We start from the raw sequence: 18,615 nt of genomic DNA on the forward strand, positions 1-18,615 counted from the left end.
CCCTTATAAATCAAGGTATGCATAATTAGCTCGACTTTGGAACTCTAGGGTGGTAAAAAGATTCTAACTTGACCTTTGGAGGAGTTTTGGCCGGCTGCTCTTTGTTAGGTTTTTATTTTTTTATTTTTTTATTTTTTATTTTTTATAGGTGTTGTTTCGATTTGAGAGTACTTGTAACTTACTGGTGATTTTTTCGGTATCATCGTCAACAAAGCAGAGGAACTTCATTTTCATTTTGTGTAAGGCTGCTTCCATTTCCAAATACATTTAATATTATGAGTTACATCTGTAGTTAGTTGTGAACGATTGCTTTTCCAGAAATTAAGGTTGATCTTCTCTGTATTGATTCTTTGTAGTTATTATCTCTTGTCTCTGCCTTTTGATTTAGAGAACATTATTAATTCCCATTCCTTGTTTTAGTAATGCTTTCTTTTTCAGTTTTAGAAATTATCTTCTTCTTTTTTAAATATAAATAAAATAACCTAAAAGTTTGAAGGTTCTCTTGCTTCCAACAGTTCATCTATTCAGTAGACATTGATGGGAAAATTAAGGCTTGGTTAGGTGATCGCTTACGTCGACTACTTGACTGTCGTACATGGGGCCAATTTCGCAAGACCATGGCCTTCAGTGCTGACGGGAAAAGGTAGTAATGATGTTTTACTACTGATCTAACTGTTTATTTCTATCAAAAGTTCACAATGATCGTGCGATTGCTCATGTTTCTTTTATTGTGTGCATCTAAAGAAGGACCATCATACCTTTTGGAATTGGATGAACGTCAGGTTGTGCCATTTGATACAATGAAGAACCAGTTCCTGGCTACCGGTGACAATAGTTACCTCTTGACAACTACTGCTGCAGAGGTGGATTACCGATAATGCCCATGGACGCCCTTTTTCTAGATGTGCTTGGCAGTATTTTGAAGCTCTTATAATTTAACAGTCTTTACCTTGAATATCTTTTAGGCTGCTCCTTGCATTAGATTTAACAAGGAAGGGATACAGTTTGCTGTATCAACAAGTGAGAATGGAATCAAAATACTTGCAAATGCTGATTGTGTACGGCTTCTGCGTTCTATTGAAAATCAAGCTGTTGATACCTCTAGAGTGGCTCCTGCAACTATTGCAAAGGTACTACTTTCTTTTAACTTTTATAGGAACTTGTACATGCTTCTTAATTAACATTGCTTATTTTTCAGGGACCTATAATTAGCACCTTTAGTGCTTCCTGTTCAACTGCTGGAACGAGCACTTGATATTAGTTGAAGTCCACAGAAACACTAAAGCTTTTGATTTTCAGAAGAATATTCTTATCAAAATTTCTGAAGAATATTTCAGGAGCTAAAATTCTTATTTCTTGTGCCTATCATACATTTTTTTGGTAGTCTGAGATATTGATGTCTATGCGTATGCTTAGTACAGATTTCTCGATCATAATTTTAGTCTCTTTTATGTATAATTGCAGCCGCAGGCGTAGTTTGTGTTGAATTATTAAAAATAAATAATAAAGAAATAACTCAAACCCTTCACTTAATTGCTCCTTCCCTCAAATTTCCACTGAGAAGAAACATAGCTTGGAATCAGAAGCAACAGATTGAATGGAAAGGAGAGAGAAGCAGAGAATTGAAAGAGCAGAGACAGCAGAAAGGAGAGAGAGGCAGAGAAATTACACTGACGAGGATGACATTGGCATTAGCAATCTATCGGACTGTCTCCTTTGCCTCATCCTCTCCTTTCTCCCAATCTGGGACGCTATCGTCAAGAGCATTTTGTCATCCAGGCAGAGGCCTCTTTGGACTCTTGTCCCATACAACTCCTCCGATGACGTTGGAGAACGTTCAATGACCTTGCAGGTTTGAAAAATCTTACGCACGCTTATATATAAGCTTTGAAGTTGGACTATAACAATGTCCTCTAGGAAAACTTATGAGGCTAATAATCTCTATGTCACTTGATGATAGGTGTCGTTGGCGAATAATTATACTGCATCTGTAGACTGTGTGATCTGGAATCCTAATGGTGCGCTTTTTGGTATGCTACCTTGAGAGGATTTATTTATAACTAAAAACATGATTTAAAGTCACATTTATTGATTTGATTTTTTAACTTTTAATGGGAGGTAGAGTGGAAATAGGGTTTGAACTCAAAACCACTTCTCCCAAAACCTTAAGTTATGAGGAACGAGTGAAATTAATCATTTAAAATCTATTTTGACATCCAACAAATAAAAAATTCTGCAATTTATAACCAGATATAACAGATATGTGAATAATAACATATCGCATTTTTATTTTTAGCATTTTGAGTTTCCTTTTCAACAATAGGACATTTTGTAAGGCTATTTTACAATTATAAAACAAGGAAGAAAAGGAGTATATTCTTGAGAAAAAATTTGTGTCTCTGATGATCTTTCCTGCTTTCCATTCAGGTTTTGCATATTCGAAACATATAGTGCAGATATATTCCTATCAAGGGGTAACGATTTGCGTAACCACCTGGAGGTTTGTTTATGTGTGTGTGTGTGTGTTTGAATACTTATATAGTTTTTAGTTATTAGTAAAATATGATGCTAACTGGTTCTTTTAGCTCCTTTTGTTAATAATTGTGTGTCTGCCATGAAATTTTCTTCAGATTGACGCTCATGTCAGTATGGTTAGTGATATTGCCTTTTCACATTCAAGTAGACAACTATGCATCATAACTTCTGGAGAGGACAAGACTATTAAGGTTTACTTGGCATATTCTGAGTATAATGATGAGGCTGGACTACATTGTAAAAGACTGAAAGTTCATTTCTGTGCAGGGGTGGGATGCTGTCACTGGCAATAAGTTGTACACGTTTGTAGGGTATGAAGCACTAGTTTATTCTGTGTTCCCTCATCATAAGGAAAACATTCACGTATTCAGTTGTTTTATTTGCACTTTTTCTAGTCAACAGTTTTCTTTAACTTTTCTTGAGAGACATCCAATTCTTGTTTCTCATGCCTCACCTAGAGTTTTAGCAGCTTTACCTAAATATTTTGGTGCACTTATTATGCACCAAGGCAAAAGATTTCTTTTTTCTCTTTCTTTGTTGCTTTAGTTTTGTCAAATTACCATTTTTGCTTATTTCGCTTTCATTTATAATCCATATGGTTAATATATATATATATATATATATATATATATATATATATATATTGCTATTTTCATTGTACTACAAATGACACTATTCATTTCCACCTTTTTCCTTTCAACTCTTAATTGTGTTTTAAAAAAATGGGAAATGCGAATCTTAATTGTCACACCATAATAATCCATAGGGTTGCCACTTGGTCCCCCCCCCCCTTCCTTTTTCTCCTGCTGTGTGGATTTGGTTTAGATCATTAAAGATTTTTTTGCGTCCAATAGTTCATCTTTTCAACAGATACTGATGGGAAAATTAAGGTTTGGTTATATGATGACGTGAGTTGAAGAGCTGATTTTGACACTCTGGGCCAATCTTGCATGACAATGCCTACAGTGCTGACGGGACAAGGTAGTAATGTTTTACTAATGATCCAACTAAAATTCCTTAAAATTTTAACTATTGTTGGGAAATTGCTCGAGCTTTATATCATGTTTCTTTTTTATTGTGTTCATCATAGGCTATTCTCATGTGGGACTAGAGAAGGAGAACCATACCTTGTGGAATGGAATGAAAATGATGGGGCTAGCAAACGTGTATATAATGCTCTTTGGAAGCGGTCTGTGGGGGTTGTGCAATTTGATACAATGAAGAACCGGTTCCTGGCTACTGGTGATGAGTTTCAAATAAAATTTTGGGACATGAACAATGTTGACATCTTGACAACTACTTTTGCAAAGGGTGGATTATTGGTAATGCCTATGGGAGTCCTTTTCTTAATGTGCTTGGCAGTATTTTGATGCCCTTCTTATAATTAATCTTTACATTGAATATCTTTTGGGCTTGTCCTTGTATTCGATTTAATAAGGAAGGGATACCACTCGCTGTATCGACAAGAGAGAATGGAATCAAAATACTTGCAAATGCTGATGGTCAACGGCTTTTGCGTTCTATTGAAAATCATGCAGTTGGTACCACTAGAGGATAGAATACTTACAGTTCATGATGGGAGTTTCTTAGAAAGGTATGTTGTTTGTAAAGTTCATGAGGTTGAGGACGCATTTTCAAGCCCTTATTAGTTAGCAGATTGTAGAAATCAAGGACTTTGTTGACTTTATTATGCACTAAAGATTTTTATTATGTTGTGTTAATTATTTTCATGGAAAATAGTACCAACACGATGCTTGAGCAACAGCACTACAATGTTGTTAGATAGGGCATTCACATGGAGATTGATAATGATGTAAAGGGATAAAAAAATGGATAAATTTTTCTCCGTTATGGTTGTCATCTGCTTTGTGCCAAAACTTCAAAACTTGCTAGGTCCCAATCTATTGCTGTCACATTAATTAACAAGGTAATGTGACAACTATCTTCTCAAAAAAAAAAAAAAAGAAGGTAATGTGGCAACTATCTTCTTTCATTACACAATTATTTGTCCTCAAATATTGCTCTAGCCCTTTCAAAAGAAAAATGCCTCTAGCCAGCCATCAATTAATGAAAGAACATTTTTGGTACTATAGTGAAAAACACAAAAGGTTAGTACTACCACAAAAGCTTCATCAGACAACACTTACTGTCAGTATTACAAACTCACAAAAATTCCCTTGTCCAGCCATATAAACATGTAGGAGTTTTCTACTAAGGTTGCTAATGCACTGAATTCCCTGATTAGCTTTTGGTCAATGGTCTTGAAACATACGTTTTGCATTTCATACATAATTGACAACATCAGCAAAACAAATACTGCTGATACACCTATCCTCTAAGGTATAATGTTGGCCTCTCAAATCGCCAAGCAGGTTGTTATAGTCTTATCTTGTACATTCTAATTTAAACACCCGGCCAAACATTTATGCCCCTCTTTATTGCCTGCATCCTCTGCTTTTGGAGTGCCTTAAAATAATCTTCCTTCTTACACAGTATGCAAAACAAAGATCTCAATTTAATTCTCTTTGCAGGGTCCCTTACAATATTCCTTGCACAGTTTCCCCTATATAAGTTAGACTTAGTTAAAAGTTCAATGTGGACTAACACTGTGCATGAATTAAGTTACACCCATCATACACAACCCAAAGAATTTCAATAAATACAAAAATTAGATTGATGCAGGACAAGAAAGAATGTTGAAACAAGAAATTGAAGAACATGGAAAATCAAGATAAATAACCTAGGAGCCGATACATAGGCTTGCTTGAAATCAACATCAAGCGAAAGAAAACCACTAGGAGACCACCTACTGTTGGCTTAGGTCGGTATCAAACCTACTGTTGCCTAAATCTAATTGTTATAAGAGTCAACACCTATAGTTGGTTGGAGTAAACACATTATAGTTCTTTCATAGGCTAATAAACCCTAATAATTCTAATTGTTGTAAGAAACCCTCATTGAATTATTACAAAAATATCCTGACTTTAAATAAAAATACTAATAAACTATATTAAATACTATGGCCTAAAATAAAATACAGTTAAAATAAAATTTTCCCAATTAAATATATTTTCTTGTTGGATGATTTCACAACTACCATTATAAAGTTTAGGCACACCAAGCATCTGCTGGTTAGCATGGCTCATCTCAGATCTTGCAAGAGTCCGATCAGTGTTTGAAAAGACATTTAGCAAGGTACATGAAACCTAGGTTAGGAAAATGCAGTATACAATGAAAGCTTCCATTTACCATAAACCATCTCTCATGTGAAACTCCACAATAGACATTTTGACCTTTTTTTTGTTATCCACTCATATATCCCAAAGGATTTCTAGACCAAAATTTACAGGAAATAAAATTGACCAAAATTTTATCATCTTTAGCATTTAACAACCTTGTCCACATCCATAGTGTGTTCCTTCCCATTGCTATTGCTAGATGACCAATGATTAATTTTCCAATCATGTGATATGGTTGCTACGTAATGCTCATCTCCTACATTACATCTAAGGACGTACTTTTGCTTAATGTCCATTGAGTGTCTTCACAGGCGGACCAAATCTTAGTTGTCATGTCATTGGAAGCAGTTAGCAAGAAATATCCTTGTTGAGGCTCAAACTTTACTTGTGAAATCTGGTTGGAATGTGCTGGTATGGAATGCAAAGTATTTCTCTATATTAGATCCCAGATTCGACAGGTATTGTCCTCAACCCAGGTGGCTAAATGATAGCTATTGGGAGAGAAGCTAACACCCAGAATTGGTTGACATGGCCTTCCAAGGCAAGAAACTTTTCCCATTTGAAGGTCCAAATCACGAGCAATCACATCAAGTCCACAAGATGCAGCTAGTGATCCATCACGATGGAAATCTAGCCCAAAGACACTCCTACAGTAACCTTGAAGAATTAATTCCATCCCAGTTTTCACATCCCATAACCTCCAAGTCTTGTCGAAGCTAGTAGTGCCCAAGTACTTTCCTGATGGATGGAATGAAATGCATGCAAGGCAGTCCAAATGGCCCTCAAATGTCCGCAACAAAGATCCTTTAGTGCTCCACAAAACCTTGCAGTATAATCAGCAGAGGCAGTAGCTAGATGATCATGCACAGGAGAAAATGTGACATCAGTAGCATGCTATGTTTTCCCTTTAATGCAGAGACCATTTCAAAATCTTTGTGTTCCTTTGATGTAGAAACCAAACCTCTTTAACTTGCCTTGATCCCCAATAAAAATCCCTTGATGCTTCAGAGTCCAATCCAACTTTGCATTTATTTCCCTCTTCCTTTGCGCATGTGTAATATGCTTAGCTGCGCGCAGCACAAGGGAGTACTTGGCAAGGGTAAATTTTGTTACACAGTGTTTTCATAACTGAAGATGTCAATATGAAAGCTACGTGTGTAACAAGTAACAACCACCGCCCACTTTGCAACCCTGATCAAAAGTGCAAAGGCAGAGCTGATGTGATGACTACCGATTCGATCATCTCTAGTTAATCAAATTCACCAGACAGAGGAATTTCATTTTCATTTTATGTAAGGCTGCCTCCAATTCCATCTGTTGTTAGTTTAGTCTGCATGAGCACGATTGTTTCTATAGTCAACAATTTAAGGTTAATTTATTATTACTAAATTTCTGCTTTTCTTTGCTTAGCTTCCTCTTTGTCTGGATGCTTTTCTTTCTGCCTATTTTTTCTTGCACATCTCATCTCTACAAGTTTAATTATAGATGTTTGATTTCATTTTCCTTTTTCTCTGCCTGTTGATTTAGAGAATATTAATAATTTTTTTTTTAAAAATAATGCTTTCTTTCTAGTTTTAGAGAAGTGGGTTTGAAGTAATTATTAATCGTTCCACCATTTCTTTGCAAACTTCTTTCTTTCTTGTGTAACTATTGAATTATTGAAAGTAAATAAATAAAAAATTGAAACCCTTCACTCACAAATTTCCATTGAGAAGAAATAGAGCAGATTGAATGAAGAGGAGAGAGAAGCAGATAATTGAAAGAGCAGAGAGAGTGAAAAGGAGAGAGAGGCAGAGAAATTACAGTGACAAAGACGATGACTTTTTTGATTCTCTACCAGACTCTCTTCTCATCCACATCCTCTCCTATCTCCCAACTCGAGACTCCATCATCACAAGCACTTTGTCAAGAAGGTGGAGGCATCTCTGGACTCTCATCCCATTCGACTTCTTCAAGTCCAATGACCTGCCAACGGCTGTTGTTGTCAACTTGAATCAGGGTTCTGCTGTCAACACCATGGATTTTCATCCATCCCAACAAACTTTTCTTCTTGGTAAGCTCTTGCTGCTGCTCATGCTTATGCTCATACATCTTCAAGTTTTGTTCTATGAGGTAGTCAAGGGGGTTGTTGTTTAAGCTAAAATTTCTTCTATTATGTGTTTTATGTTCTATCAAATTTAGCTGGAACAAATATTGGTGATATCACAATTTGGGAAGTTGGAAGGAGGGAGAGGCTTGTTTCTCGAAACTTCAATGTTTGGGACGTTGAAGCATGTTCAATGGCCTTGCAGGTTTAACGGATATCTACCCAAACTTATTTTTTATTTTTTAAGTTGGACAATAAAAATTCACTCTAGGAAAACATATGAGGCTAATAATCTCTATGTCACTTGATGATAGGCATTCTTGGCCAGTGATTATACTGCATCTGTAAACCGTGTGATGTGGAGTCCTGATGGTGCACTTTTTGGTATGTTACTATGAGGGGATTTAGTTTAATTTTTAAATTACCTATTATCCCAAAAGTTTAAGATATTCTTGAGAAACATTTTGCATCTCTGATGATCTTTCTTGCTTTCCATTTCAGGTGTTGCATATTTGAAACATATAGTGCAAATATATTCCTATCATGGTGGTAATGATTTGCAGAACCACCTAGAGGTTTGTTTATATATATATGCATGCTCTTACACACTAGTGTGTATTTACATACATACATACATGTGTGTGTGTGTTCTTACATAGTTTTTAGTGATTGTTAAAATATAATACTTACTGGTTCTTTCAGCCCCTTTTGTTAATAATTGTGTATCTGCCATGAATATATATATATATATATATATATATATATATTTTTTTTTTTTCCTAGATTGACGTTCATGTCGGTAAGGTTAGTGATCTTGGCCTTTCACATCCAAACAGACAACTCTGCATCATAACTTGCGGAGAGGACAAGAATATTAAGGTTTACTTGGCAAATTATTTCAGTGTAATAATGAGGCTGAACTGTATTGTGAAAGACTGAAAGTTCATTTCTGCGCAGGTGTGGGATATTGTCACCGGTAATAGGCTGTACACGTTTGAAGGGCATGAAGCACCAGTTTACTCCGTGTGCCCTCATCATGAGGAAAACGTTCAGATATTTAGTTGTTTTATTTGCACTTTTTCTAGTTGACAGTTGACATCCTTTTATTTTTTTTTAATAAGTAACTTTTCTTCAGAGACATCCAAGTCTCATGCCTTAGCCAGAGTTTTAGCTTCAGGCTATTATTCATTGTTAAGCTTAGCAGCTCTACCTAAATATTTTGGTGCACTTATTATACACTAAGGCTATGCTTGCATAGGGGGCTCATGCATTAATCAGAACAAAGTTTTGCAAAAAGAGTTTGAGGAGAAAGATTTCTTTCTTCCCTTTGTTCATTTCCTTTTGTTTTTTCAAATTAACATTTGATCTTTCTTCTTTCCATCTGAAGTATTATGGTTAATATATACATTGCTATTTTCTTGGTACAAAAAATGGCACTATTCTTTTCCACTTTTTTCCTCACAACTCTAAATTGCTTTTGGAAAAAAATGGGAAATGTGAATCTTAATTGTCACACCCTAATTATCCATAGGGTTGCCACTTGCCCACACCTGCCCTTCCCCCAACCCTTCTGGTTTCTCCTGCTGTGTGGATCTGGTTTAGATCATTGAAGGTTTTCTTGCTTCCTACAGTTCATACTTTCAGTCAATATCAATGGGAAAATTAGGGCTTGGTTATATGATAATATGGGTTCAAGAGTTGTCTATGATGCTCCAGGCCAATCTTGCATGACAATGGCCTACAGTGCTGACAGGACAAGGTAGTAAGGATGTTTTATTACACATTACTTATCCAACTATTTATTTCCTTAAAATTTTCATTGTGGTTGGGCAATTGCTCAACTTCTCTTATTGTGTGCATCATAGGCTATTCTCATGTGGGACTAGTGAAGAAGGAGAATCATACCTTGCCGTATGGAATCAAAGTGAGGGGGCTATCAAGCATGTATATAATGGTCTTTGGAAACAGTCTATCGGGGTAGTGCAATTTGATACAATGAAGAACCGGTTCCTAGCTACCGGTGATGAGTTTCAGATAAAATTTTGGGACATGGACGATGTTACATCTTGACTACTATAGCTGCAGAGGGTGGATTACCGGTAATGCCCGTGGAATCCCTTTTTGATGTGCTTGGCAGTATTTTGAAGCCCTTCTTATAATTAAACAATCTTTTCCTTGAATATCTTTTGGGCTTGTCCTTGTATTCGATTTAACAAGGAAGGGATACCACTCGCTGTATCAACAAGAGAGAATGGAATCAAAATACTTGCAAATGCTGATGGTCAACGGCTTTTGCGTTCTATTGAAAATCATGCAGTTGGTAACTCCAGAGGATAGAAGACTTAGTTCATGGGGCTTTTATTGAAGTTATGTTTGATTGTAAAGGTCATGAGGTTGAGGACTCATTTTCAAGTTCTTGTTAGTTAGGAAATTCTAGAATTAAGGATTTTATTATGCACTAGGGATTTTTATTATGTTGTGTTAATTATTTTCATGGAAGAATAAAACTTAGGTACAGTACTTTAGGTTTTGTTTCTTAAGTTTCCCTCTTAAAATTCAGCCATGTGGCTACTTAACTAAAAAATACACTTCCATCTCATGAAGAAAAATCCACATAACAGAATCTTAAAAAGAGAACCTAAGGAACAACACTTTAGTATTATACCTAAGTCTTGCCTTTTATGGAATTTGAGACGACGTGTCTGTTAAATTCATTAAATTGAGTACTTAAATTCAAGTTCTCATACCAGGTGAGGCATTTAAGGCAATGTTGCATCAGTTTGGCCACATTAAGTCTTCATTTGCAAGTGATTGGCAGGGTGTGAGCAACAACTTAAACACTACAGTACCTTGATTTTTGGGTGTCAGGATTCTGTGTATTAAATTAGATCACTAGTAAAAGGAAGTTAAACATTTCATGCCTTGTTGATTATTCTATGGGCAACAGAAAACAAATTGCAAGTGTACTTGCAATGGATAGGGCATTCGCATGGAAATTGATAACGATGGAAGATAGAAGAAATTGATGACATTTTGGGAGAGTTGGAGGATGACATAGGTAAGGAAATGAAGTAAAAGTTGTGGATTGGGGGAATTAAAACAAATTGGTTGAAGAGTCCACTGGTCCACGTGGTTCTTCATCCCTCAACTTTTTAAATGAACTGTTTTTATCAAAAGACAGTATATTTTAGGTAAGGGAACTTGATGTGGGTTGTTATTATTGCTCCATGACTCCACCATATAGAAAGATCATCAAACAGAGTATATCTTATCTATGTTTGACTTGACAACGCATTAAATTGAAATTTAACAGTAATAGATGATAAAGAAAATTGAGGAACATTCTTTTATTTGTTTACAGAAATTCTCATGATTTTGGGTTCTCATAAAGGAATAATGAGAAAAATAAGGGGAAAAAAATGGTGAAGTAGAGATCATTGTCAAGAATTTTCAATGACTGAGACTTCTAAGTATCAGGATGAAGATCAATACTATTAAGGGGAAAAAAAAAACAAATAATGATTGTGCTAGTGAAAGAATCCACATAAATTACTATCTAACTACCTTTTGCTATTTGGGCAGGAAAAAAATTTTCTATAAAGCAGCTGATGGCTCCAAACATGGCCCATTGTGGATAGGCTTCTATATAAATGTTCTAAATAGAAGTCATAAGGAGATAAAATAGTTTCAATGCAAAGGCACACAAGTTACATTTGATTTGTGTTCACTAAGCTTGCGAGGAAGATGAGTCTGGACAGCCATGTCATAAGTAATAGTAGGCACACCCAGAGCTTTAACACAGCTTCATTATAAAGCTCTCTTTACTTTGTTGATGAAATTATGTTGCTTGAGGAACAATTAAAATAAAGATAGATAACCTAGATGTGGCACCTAGTGTTGTAAAAGTATATTCAAATACCAAGATTGATTGTCAAAATATGTTGGGCTTGAAAAAAATGGTGTATAGAAAATTTCACTTTGAAATTGGAGAATGCAAATAGAGTAGTACTTAGAAATTAGTATAGAAGGCGTTCTCAAATTCATTCACATTACATCAGATCTAAAGCACTATTAAATCTGTTCACATTACTAACACAATATTGTCTATGGCAGTTGAGTTTTTGCCTTATTGAGAATGCATTGAATAGAACGAAAGGCAGAAATAGAGACAAGAGTTTGGGTGGAGTGGATATGTCTCGGGTTGCTTGTTTTTTGATGATAAAGACTTGAAATAACACGGATAGCAAATGAATTGTATTTACTATTTTCTAGCCTTGAATTGAAACATAAAGTAAGTATATATAATACAACAATTAAAAATCAGAAAAAAAAGTTTTATCAATTAAATTTTTTTAGGAGCTGACACTATTTTTTGAATTAAAATGAGAGTTATATTCATTAGGAATTGGGGATGGAAAATGGAAAGATCCCTGGTAAATGTCTCACGTTGTATGGGCATGTGATTGAGGATGCTTGTAGACTAGGATCCACTTACAGTTTTGTAGTTTTCATCGTGTTAAAAGAGTGGTTAATTTGTTAGCACACTCTCTTGAATGTAGAGCAGTTTTAACTGCAGACACAGATGTTTGGGTAGAAGAACTACTTAGTGATTTGGATGATGTATTCCGGAATGATTTTGAGTTGGTTGAATAAAAATGTTATTACTTCTCCTCTAAAAAAAAAAAAAAAAAAGGAATTGGGGATGGACATTCGGATTCCACACAGAAAAGTAAGGAAGCTGCTGATTACTTAAAAAAATAGTATAACTGCTTAAAGTAATTTCTTCTTACTGTAAACATTGAATTAATTGGATAAGGATTTTGTTTCCTTAGACATTAATATTGTTTATTAACGTTACTCCTTGTACTTTTGTGAAAATTTTCTTGTTATTAAAAAAAAATGAAATTATTGTTAGCAATAAAAAAATGGGGTGTAAAAGGGCATGATAGAAAATTCATGGAAAATGGAAAGCTCTTAAATATGGGACCTTTGGGTACGAAGGAATATATTATCGAACAGTTCCATATAAGAAAGGAACAAGATCAAAATCATATTTATGTTTTGCGACTATCACCAGTTTTTTACACTTTGAAAAAGGAATTGTCAATTGAAAAACCCTCCTAAAATGAAAAGAATTACTAGCTTGTTGGATAAGATAGAAAGCCTATGACTCAAATTCCATTTAAAAAGAAAGAAAAATAAACAAAGACTCCCAACAGGCTTAGGAGCTTGGATTTAGCCTTAGGTCTAGTGTAATAGCCCTAGTTAGGGCTATTGCACCATACAATTATCTTGTGCTATGAGATGTAAAAGTTAGATGGGACTAAACGTGTATGTTGACTCGGCCACTCGGCAGCATGAGGAAACTATAAAAATAAGTAAAGCTCAAAATGGTCTTGTTAATAGGATGTTTTACTGGTGTGTCCCTTTTAAATACATAAAAGTTATCACATGAAAAAAAAAAAAAAAAAACCTCTTCGAGACCAACATTCTATTAGCGTGAAAATATATGGTTGTAGATTATTAAAAAAATGATTTTGTTAATGTGTGTCCTAAAAGCACATAATAATTAATTATTTTTTGAAATATTTTCTCAAGAATTAAAAACGTTTTCAATTCTCGAGAAGCACACATTAACCGGACCCTTAAAAAAAATCACTCAAGAGTGGTTTGTATCTCACCCAAAAAAAAAAAAAAAAAACTCAAAAGTCCCTTTAGTTGTCCGAGACAAAGAGAGTACACAAAAATTGGTGTACAGCATACAGTAGATGACAAACAAAACACAGAGTACACAGATTAAAGATTAAAGTCTGCGACCTTGACCTGAACCAGATAGAAAGTGCAAAGGCAGCGATCATCTCTAGTTAATCAAATTCACCAGATTTCATTTTCATTTTGTGTAAGGCTGCCTCCAATTCCATCTGTAGTTAGTTCAGTTTAGTTTAGTCTGCATGAGCATGATTGTTTCTTTATTCGACAATTTAAGGTTGATTTATTAAACTTCTGCTTTTGAGTTTTGACATTATATAGAACTTGAACATTTCATGCCTTGTTGACTATGCTATGGGCAACAGAAAACAAATTGCTAGTATACTTGCAATGGATAGGGCATTCATGTGGAAATTGATAATGATGGAAGGCAAAAAATGGATACAATTTTGATAGAGTTGATGGAGGATGATATAGGTAAGAAATTGAAGATAAAGGTTATGGATTGGGAAAAAAACAAATTGGTTGAAGAGTCCACTGGTCCATGTGGTTCATCATCCCTCAACTTTTTTAATGAACTGTTTTTATCAAAGGCAGTATATTTTAGGCAAGGAAACTTGACGTGGGTTGTTACTATTGCTCCATGACTCCATCATATAGAAAGATCATCAAACAGAGTATATCTTATCTATGTTTTACTTGACAATGCATTAAAATGAAATTTAACAGGAATAGATGATAAAAAAATTTATTTTGAGGCACATTCTTCTATTTGTTTACAGAAATTCTCATGATTTTGGGTTCTCATAAAGGATTAATGAGAAAAATTGGGGAAAAAATGGTGAAGTAAAGATCATTGTCAAGAATTTTCAATGACCGAAACTTCTAAGTATCAGGATGAAGATCAATACTATTTTTGAAATAAAAAATAAAATAAAAAATAATGATTGTGCTAGTGAAAGAATCCACATAATTTGCTAGCTAACTAACCATTTGCTACTTGGACAGGAAAAAGAAATTCTCTAAAGCAACTGATGGCTCTAAACATGACACAATGTAATGACAGAAGTAAAGATTTTTTGATACTATAGTCAAGAACACAAAAGGTTAGTAATATCACAAAAGCTTCAACGGACAACACCAGCTGTCAATATAACAGACTCACAAAATAGTTTGTTCGTCAACATTTGCTTTTGCAGCAAAACCACAGCCTCCTCCTCCTCCTCCTCCTCCTCATGAGAAGATTCATCAATACATGCCCTTCAGCACCCAATTTCCCATAATCGTTAGCGGCCTCTCATGTCTTTCCATCTCTTTTTCTCCAAAAAGAGTGATAGGTTCACCAAGCTTGCTGTTAGAGATGTATATTAGACATATTAGCCCAATGTAATAGGCCCAAACCTACTCCTGCTTGTAATAGTAGTTTAGGGTTTAGTCGTCTATATATACTCATGTTAGAGTTCATTGTAACAAAAGGTTATTGTACTACACTCTTACATAATAAAAATGTAGTCCTTAAGAGATTCCTCCGTGGATGTAAACCGACAAGGCTGAACCATGTAACCCTCGTGTTCTCGATGTTCCTATTCTATGTTTTTCCTGCCGCATCCACTCTAGCATATACAACATAATATAACACATCTATTGGACATTCATTCTAATCAATTATTTCCCCTCCACATGTGTTATTATTTTTTCCATCATTCCGAAACGCATTTAAGTCAACACAATTCCTTGAAACACTTCCATGAATCTCACTTGCAATTAAATCATCATCAATTTGTGCTATATTAAAACAAGAATTAAAAAAATCAATATCATGTTATACGTTAAATGAAATATGGATTACAAATAAAATAACAAATGATAGTACCTTCTTGTGGTAGTTCATTTAAGTCAAAGTAATTCATTGGAACAAGTTGATGAGTCTCACTTGCAACTAAATTGTCATCTATTTGTGCTACATTAAAACAAGAATAAAACAATCAATATTCAACATCATATTTTAGGATAAATGAAAAAAAATTATACAAATAAAATAAAATAATAGTTCATTCTTGAAGAAATTCATTTAAGTTAAAACAATTCTTTTTAACAACTTGATGAGTCTCACTTATAACTAAATTCCCATCCATTAGTGCTATACTAAAACAAGATTAAAACAATCCACATCATGTTTTAGGATAAATGAAAAAAAAAAAACATGATACAAATAAAATAAGATTAACCTCATATTCAAATATATTTTAAAAAATAAAATTATTGAACACTTGAACTTGATACATGATACAATAATTTTATTTTTTAAAATATATTTGAATATGAGGTTAATCTTATTTTATTTGTATCATTTTTTTTTTCATTTATCCTAAAACATGATGTGGATTATTTTAAAGTTCAAGTGTTCAATTATTGCTTAATCCTTCATTGAACACTTGAACTTTTCTTCATCTCTTTTTTTTTTTTTTGGAAGTGGGCTTGACAATGGTAAAGTGAAAGAAAGTGAGTTTGATATTGGTAAAGTAAAACAAGATGAAGAGTAAAATATTGATAAAGTGAAATTGGGTGGGAAATAAAAAGTAAAATGGAGGGAAATGTGTTAAAGGTGTGTTAAATGGGCATTTATGTCCTATAATTATTGAAGAAACCAAAGTGCACGTCTAACATAAACTCCAATTGAAAAGTAAAAGTTTGCTTATTTCCTATGCAGTTGAAAAGTACATGTCTAACATTCACAGGTGCTGGCTGGCACCTATTAACAAAGTCCATGAAGGAAACAAAGATTTTTTGGTTCTATAGTCAAGAACACGAAAGGTTAGTACTATCACGAAAGCTTCAACGGACAACACTTGCTATCAGTATTACATACTCACAAAATTTCCCTAGACCAGCTATATAAACATGTAGGAGTTTTCTACTAAGCACTAGATTCCCTGGAATATGGATTGAGATCAAGTGCAATTGGTATGGATGATTGAGATTTAAAGTTGCAAAAAGCAATTATAAATCTCAACCATTAAGTATAAAAAATGAAGAAAAGTAAAAAAATAAAGGTAAAAAAGTTAAAAAAAGTTTTAAAAAAAATTTGTGAAGGACTTGGGTGAATTGCACGTTGCAATTGCATTTAGCAACCCGATCCCAATCCCTTAAAACATACCTTTTGTGTCTTACTCTTTAGAAGCCCATATCAGAAACAATATCAGCCAACTAGGCTTCTTTGATTCCTGATAGATTGTAGCCACTTCTATATGGTATAATGATGGGCTCTCAAATCGCCAAACCGGCCAAACATCACTGCTGTTGGAGTGCCTTAAAATAATCTTCCATCTTACATGGTATGCAAAACACTGTGATCTCAATTTAATTCTCTTTGCAAGGTCCCTTACAAGATTTCTTGCACAACTTCCCCAATATAAGTGAGACATAGTTAAAAGTTCAATGTGGACTAACATTTCATATGCATTAAATGCAGAGATCATTTCAAGCTCTTTGTGTCCCTTTGATGTAGGAACCATTTTAACTTGATTTATGCTCCACAGCATAAAAACACCACTTAAAGAGCTGGTAGCCAAGAGAATTTTCCATGTCTTGAGAATGAACAACCAAAGAGTGGCTAGTGACCCTTCTTGCTTCATACCATAATCCAATTAAGATAATTTGAGCCTGGTTAATTAATTCAATTACCCAAATTGATTAATTAGGTTCAATTGCATGCAAATCGTGAAGACACCAACAAATCACCAAAAATACTAAATGCAGTAGTAAATAAATTTGACACAATGATTTGTTGACAAATGACGAAAACCTCACAAGGCAAAAACCCTACCAGGTGATTTTAAAGTCACCACTCCCAAGAATCTACTAATCAATAATCAAATAGTTACAAGTAAAAAGAATCTTACCACATCTCTGGCCTATCCCAAAATTCCAATCTACAGTTGAACCTTTGTTTCAATACCGAATTGAACTTGATCTTGTAGTAGCCTTCTTTCCCTTGATGCACAAATCTCCAATTTGCGACTAACCCTTTGCATGAATCTCAGTATGTGACTAATTCCAGCAACTTGAATAAATGTTGTTGACTGCAAAGTTCTTCATTTCATCAACAATAAAGATCTGAAAGCACTCGGTTTCAAAATCTTATGGCGTACAAATTCAATAGCTTCACAAATACCAATATACACAAACAAACAAACAAACAAAAATGCACACTGTTTTTGTATTATTCTAATTTGTTTCATTAAAAAAAACTTAAAACAAAACAAAAGCAAACAAACAAACAAATAAAGTATCAAAACTAGACTGACTCAAACCACAGCATGAACCATGCAAGAGATTAGAAAAGAGAAGAAATCACCTAGAGTCTTTTTCCTTCCAGATAGGAGAGCTGGATGGGGATCCTTTCTTTTGCTTGAACCTTTGTTCAGAAGGATAAGAATGAGAGTTGAAACCATTTAGGTTCGAGAGAAGCATGACCGCCTTAAGAAGTTCTCCAAGAGGGGCTAACAAAAGTTGGAGTTGATTTTGGTTCCCCAGAGATGAGATGACACACTATTGCTTTGTTCAGTGGCTAACCACTTATAGCAATTTGGACGAGTGTGCCCAGATACTCCACATTAGTGACGGAAGTGAGGCTTCTTTGGTTGAGGCTTCTTTGGTTGAGACTTCTTGTTGATGGAGCAATGATTATTTTGCTTAGTTTCTTTCTTGCCAACCTTAGGGAGTGCTTCTAGAATGGATTTTCCCTTATCGCTCCTATCTTCACTTACATTTTCGGTTTTAGGATCGGTTAACTCAAAGTTATCATTATTAGCAAGTGGAACAAAAATAACTCTATTTAAAGCATTAGAAGAGGTACTACTAGAGGAGAGAGAGAGAGAGAGGGTGATCATACCCGAGACCTATCTTATCAGATACAGAATTTTAGAAGTTTAGCATTTCATCTAGCTTGGAACTTGAAATCCTTTCCATCTGTGCTCTAACTTGAAATAGTTTAGCATCCAGTTTCTTGGTCATTTCAAGAAGAAGATTCTTCTTAAATCACAA

The 18,615-nt window shown here is 34.5% G+C and overlaps 1 protein-coding gene and 2 pseudogenes across 4 annotated transcripts; 2 read left to right on the forward strand and 1 right to left on the reverse strand.

Annotated features, from left to right (window-relative positions):
- The first annotated feature begins 502 nt into the window (after positions 1 to 502).
- On the forward strand, positions 503 to 2,849 carry LOC142634503 (topless-related protein 4-like). Of its 4 annotated transcripts, none has more exons than XR_012844193.1 (8): positions 503 to 643; positions 745 to 863; positions 966 to 1,130; positions 1,465 to 1,852; positions 1,961 to 2,018; positions 2,428 to 2,500; positions 2,631 to 2,726; positions 2,803 to 2,849. XR_012844193.1 is itself a non-coding variant. In XM_075808810.1 (8 exons), the coding sequence occupies exons 4-7, from the start codon at positions 1,598 to 1,600 to the stop codon at positions 2,698 to 2,700; spliced, it is 468 nt and encodes a 155-aa protein (XP_075664925.1). In that variant the 5' UTR covers positions 503 to 643; positions 745 to 863; positions 966 to 1,130; positions 1,199 to 1,597; the 3' UTR covers positions 2,701 to 2,726; positions 2,803 to 2,849. The 4 variants fall into 4 exon arrangements, 2 of the variants coding, with proteins under 2 accessions (XP_075664925.1, XP_075664927.1); XM_075808810.1 differs by having other exon boundaries at positions 1,199 to 1,852; positions 1,961 to 2,030; XR_012844192.1 differs by lacking the exon at positions 503 to 643 and having other exon boundaries at positions 713 to 863; positions 1,961 to 2,030.
- A 1,297-nt stretch (positions 2,850 to 4,146) lies between these two features.
- Positions 4,147 to 10,424, forward strand: LOC142634506 (topless-related protein 4-like; annotated as a pseudogene).
- LOC142635020 (uncharacterized) overlaps positions 5,915 to 18,615 on the reverse strand; it is a 31,362-nt pseudogene continuing 18,661 nt past the window's right edge.

Source organism: Castanea sativa, chromosome 5 (assembly GCF_040712315.1).
Source record: "Castanea sativa cultivar Marrone di Chiusa Pesio chromosome 5, ASM4071231v1".
Classification (NCBI taxonomy): domain Eukaryota; kingdom Viridiplantae; phylum Streptophyta; class Magnoliopsida; order Fagales; family Fagaceae; genus Castanea; species Castanea sativa.

What these genes read in the sequence shown, in the direction of transcription:
- LOC142634503 (XM_075808810.1), top strand. Translation starts at nt 1,598, where the DNA reads ATGGAAAGGAGAGAGAAGCAGAGAATTGAAAGAGCAGAGACAGCAGAA. An exon ending in AACGTTCAATGACCTTGCAG is followed by an intron (nt 1,853 to 1,960) that starts GTTTGAAAAATC and finishes ACTTGATGATAG; the next exon opens with GTGTCGTTGGCGAATAATTA. An exon ending in ATTTGCGTAACCACCTGGAG is followed by an intron (nt 2,501 to 2,630) that starts GTTTGTTTATGT and finishes AATTTTCTTCAG; the next exon opens with ATTGACGCTCATGTCAGTAT.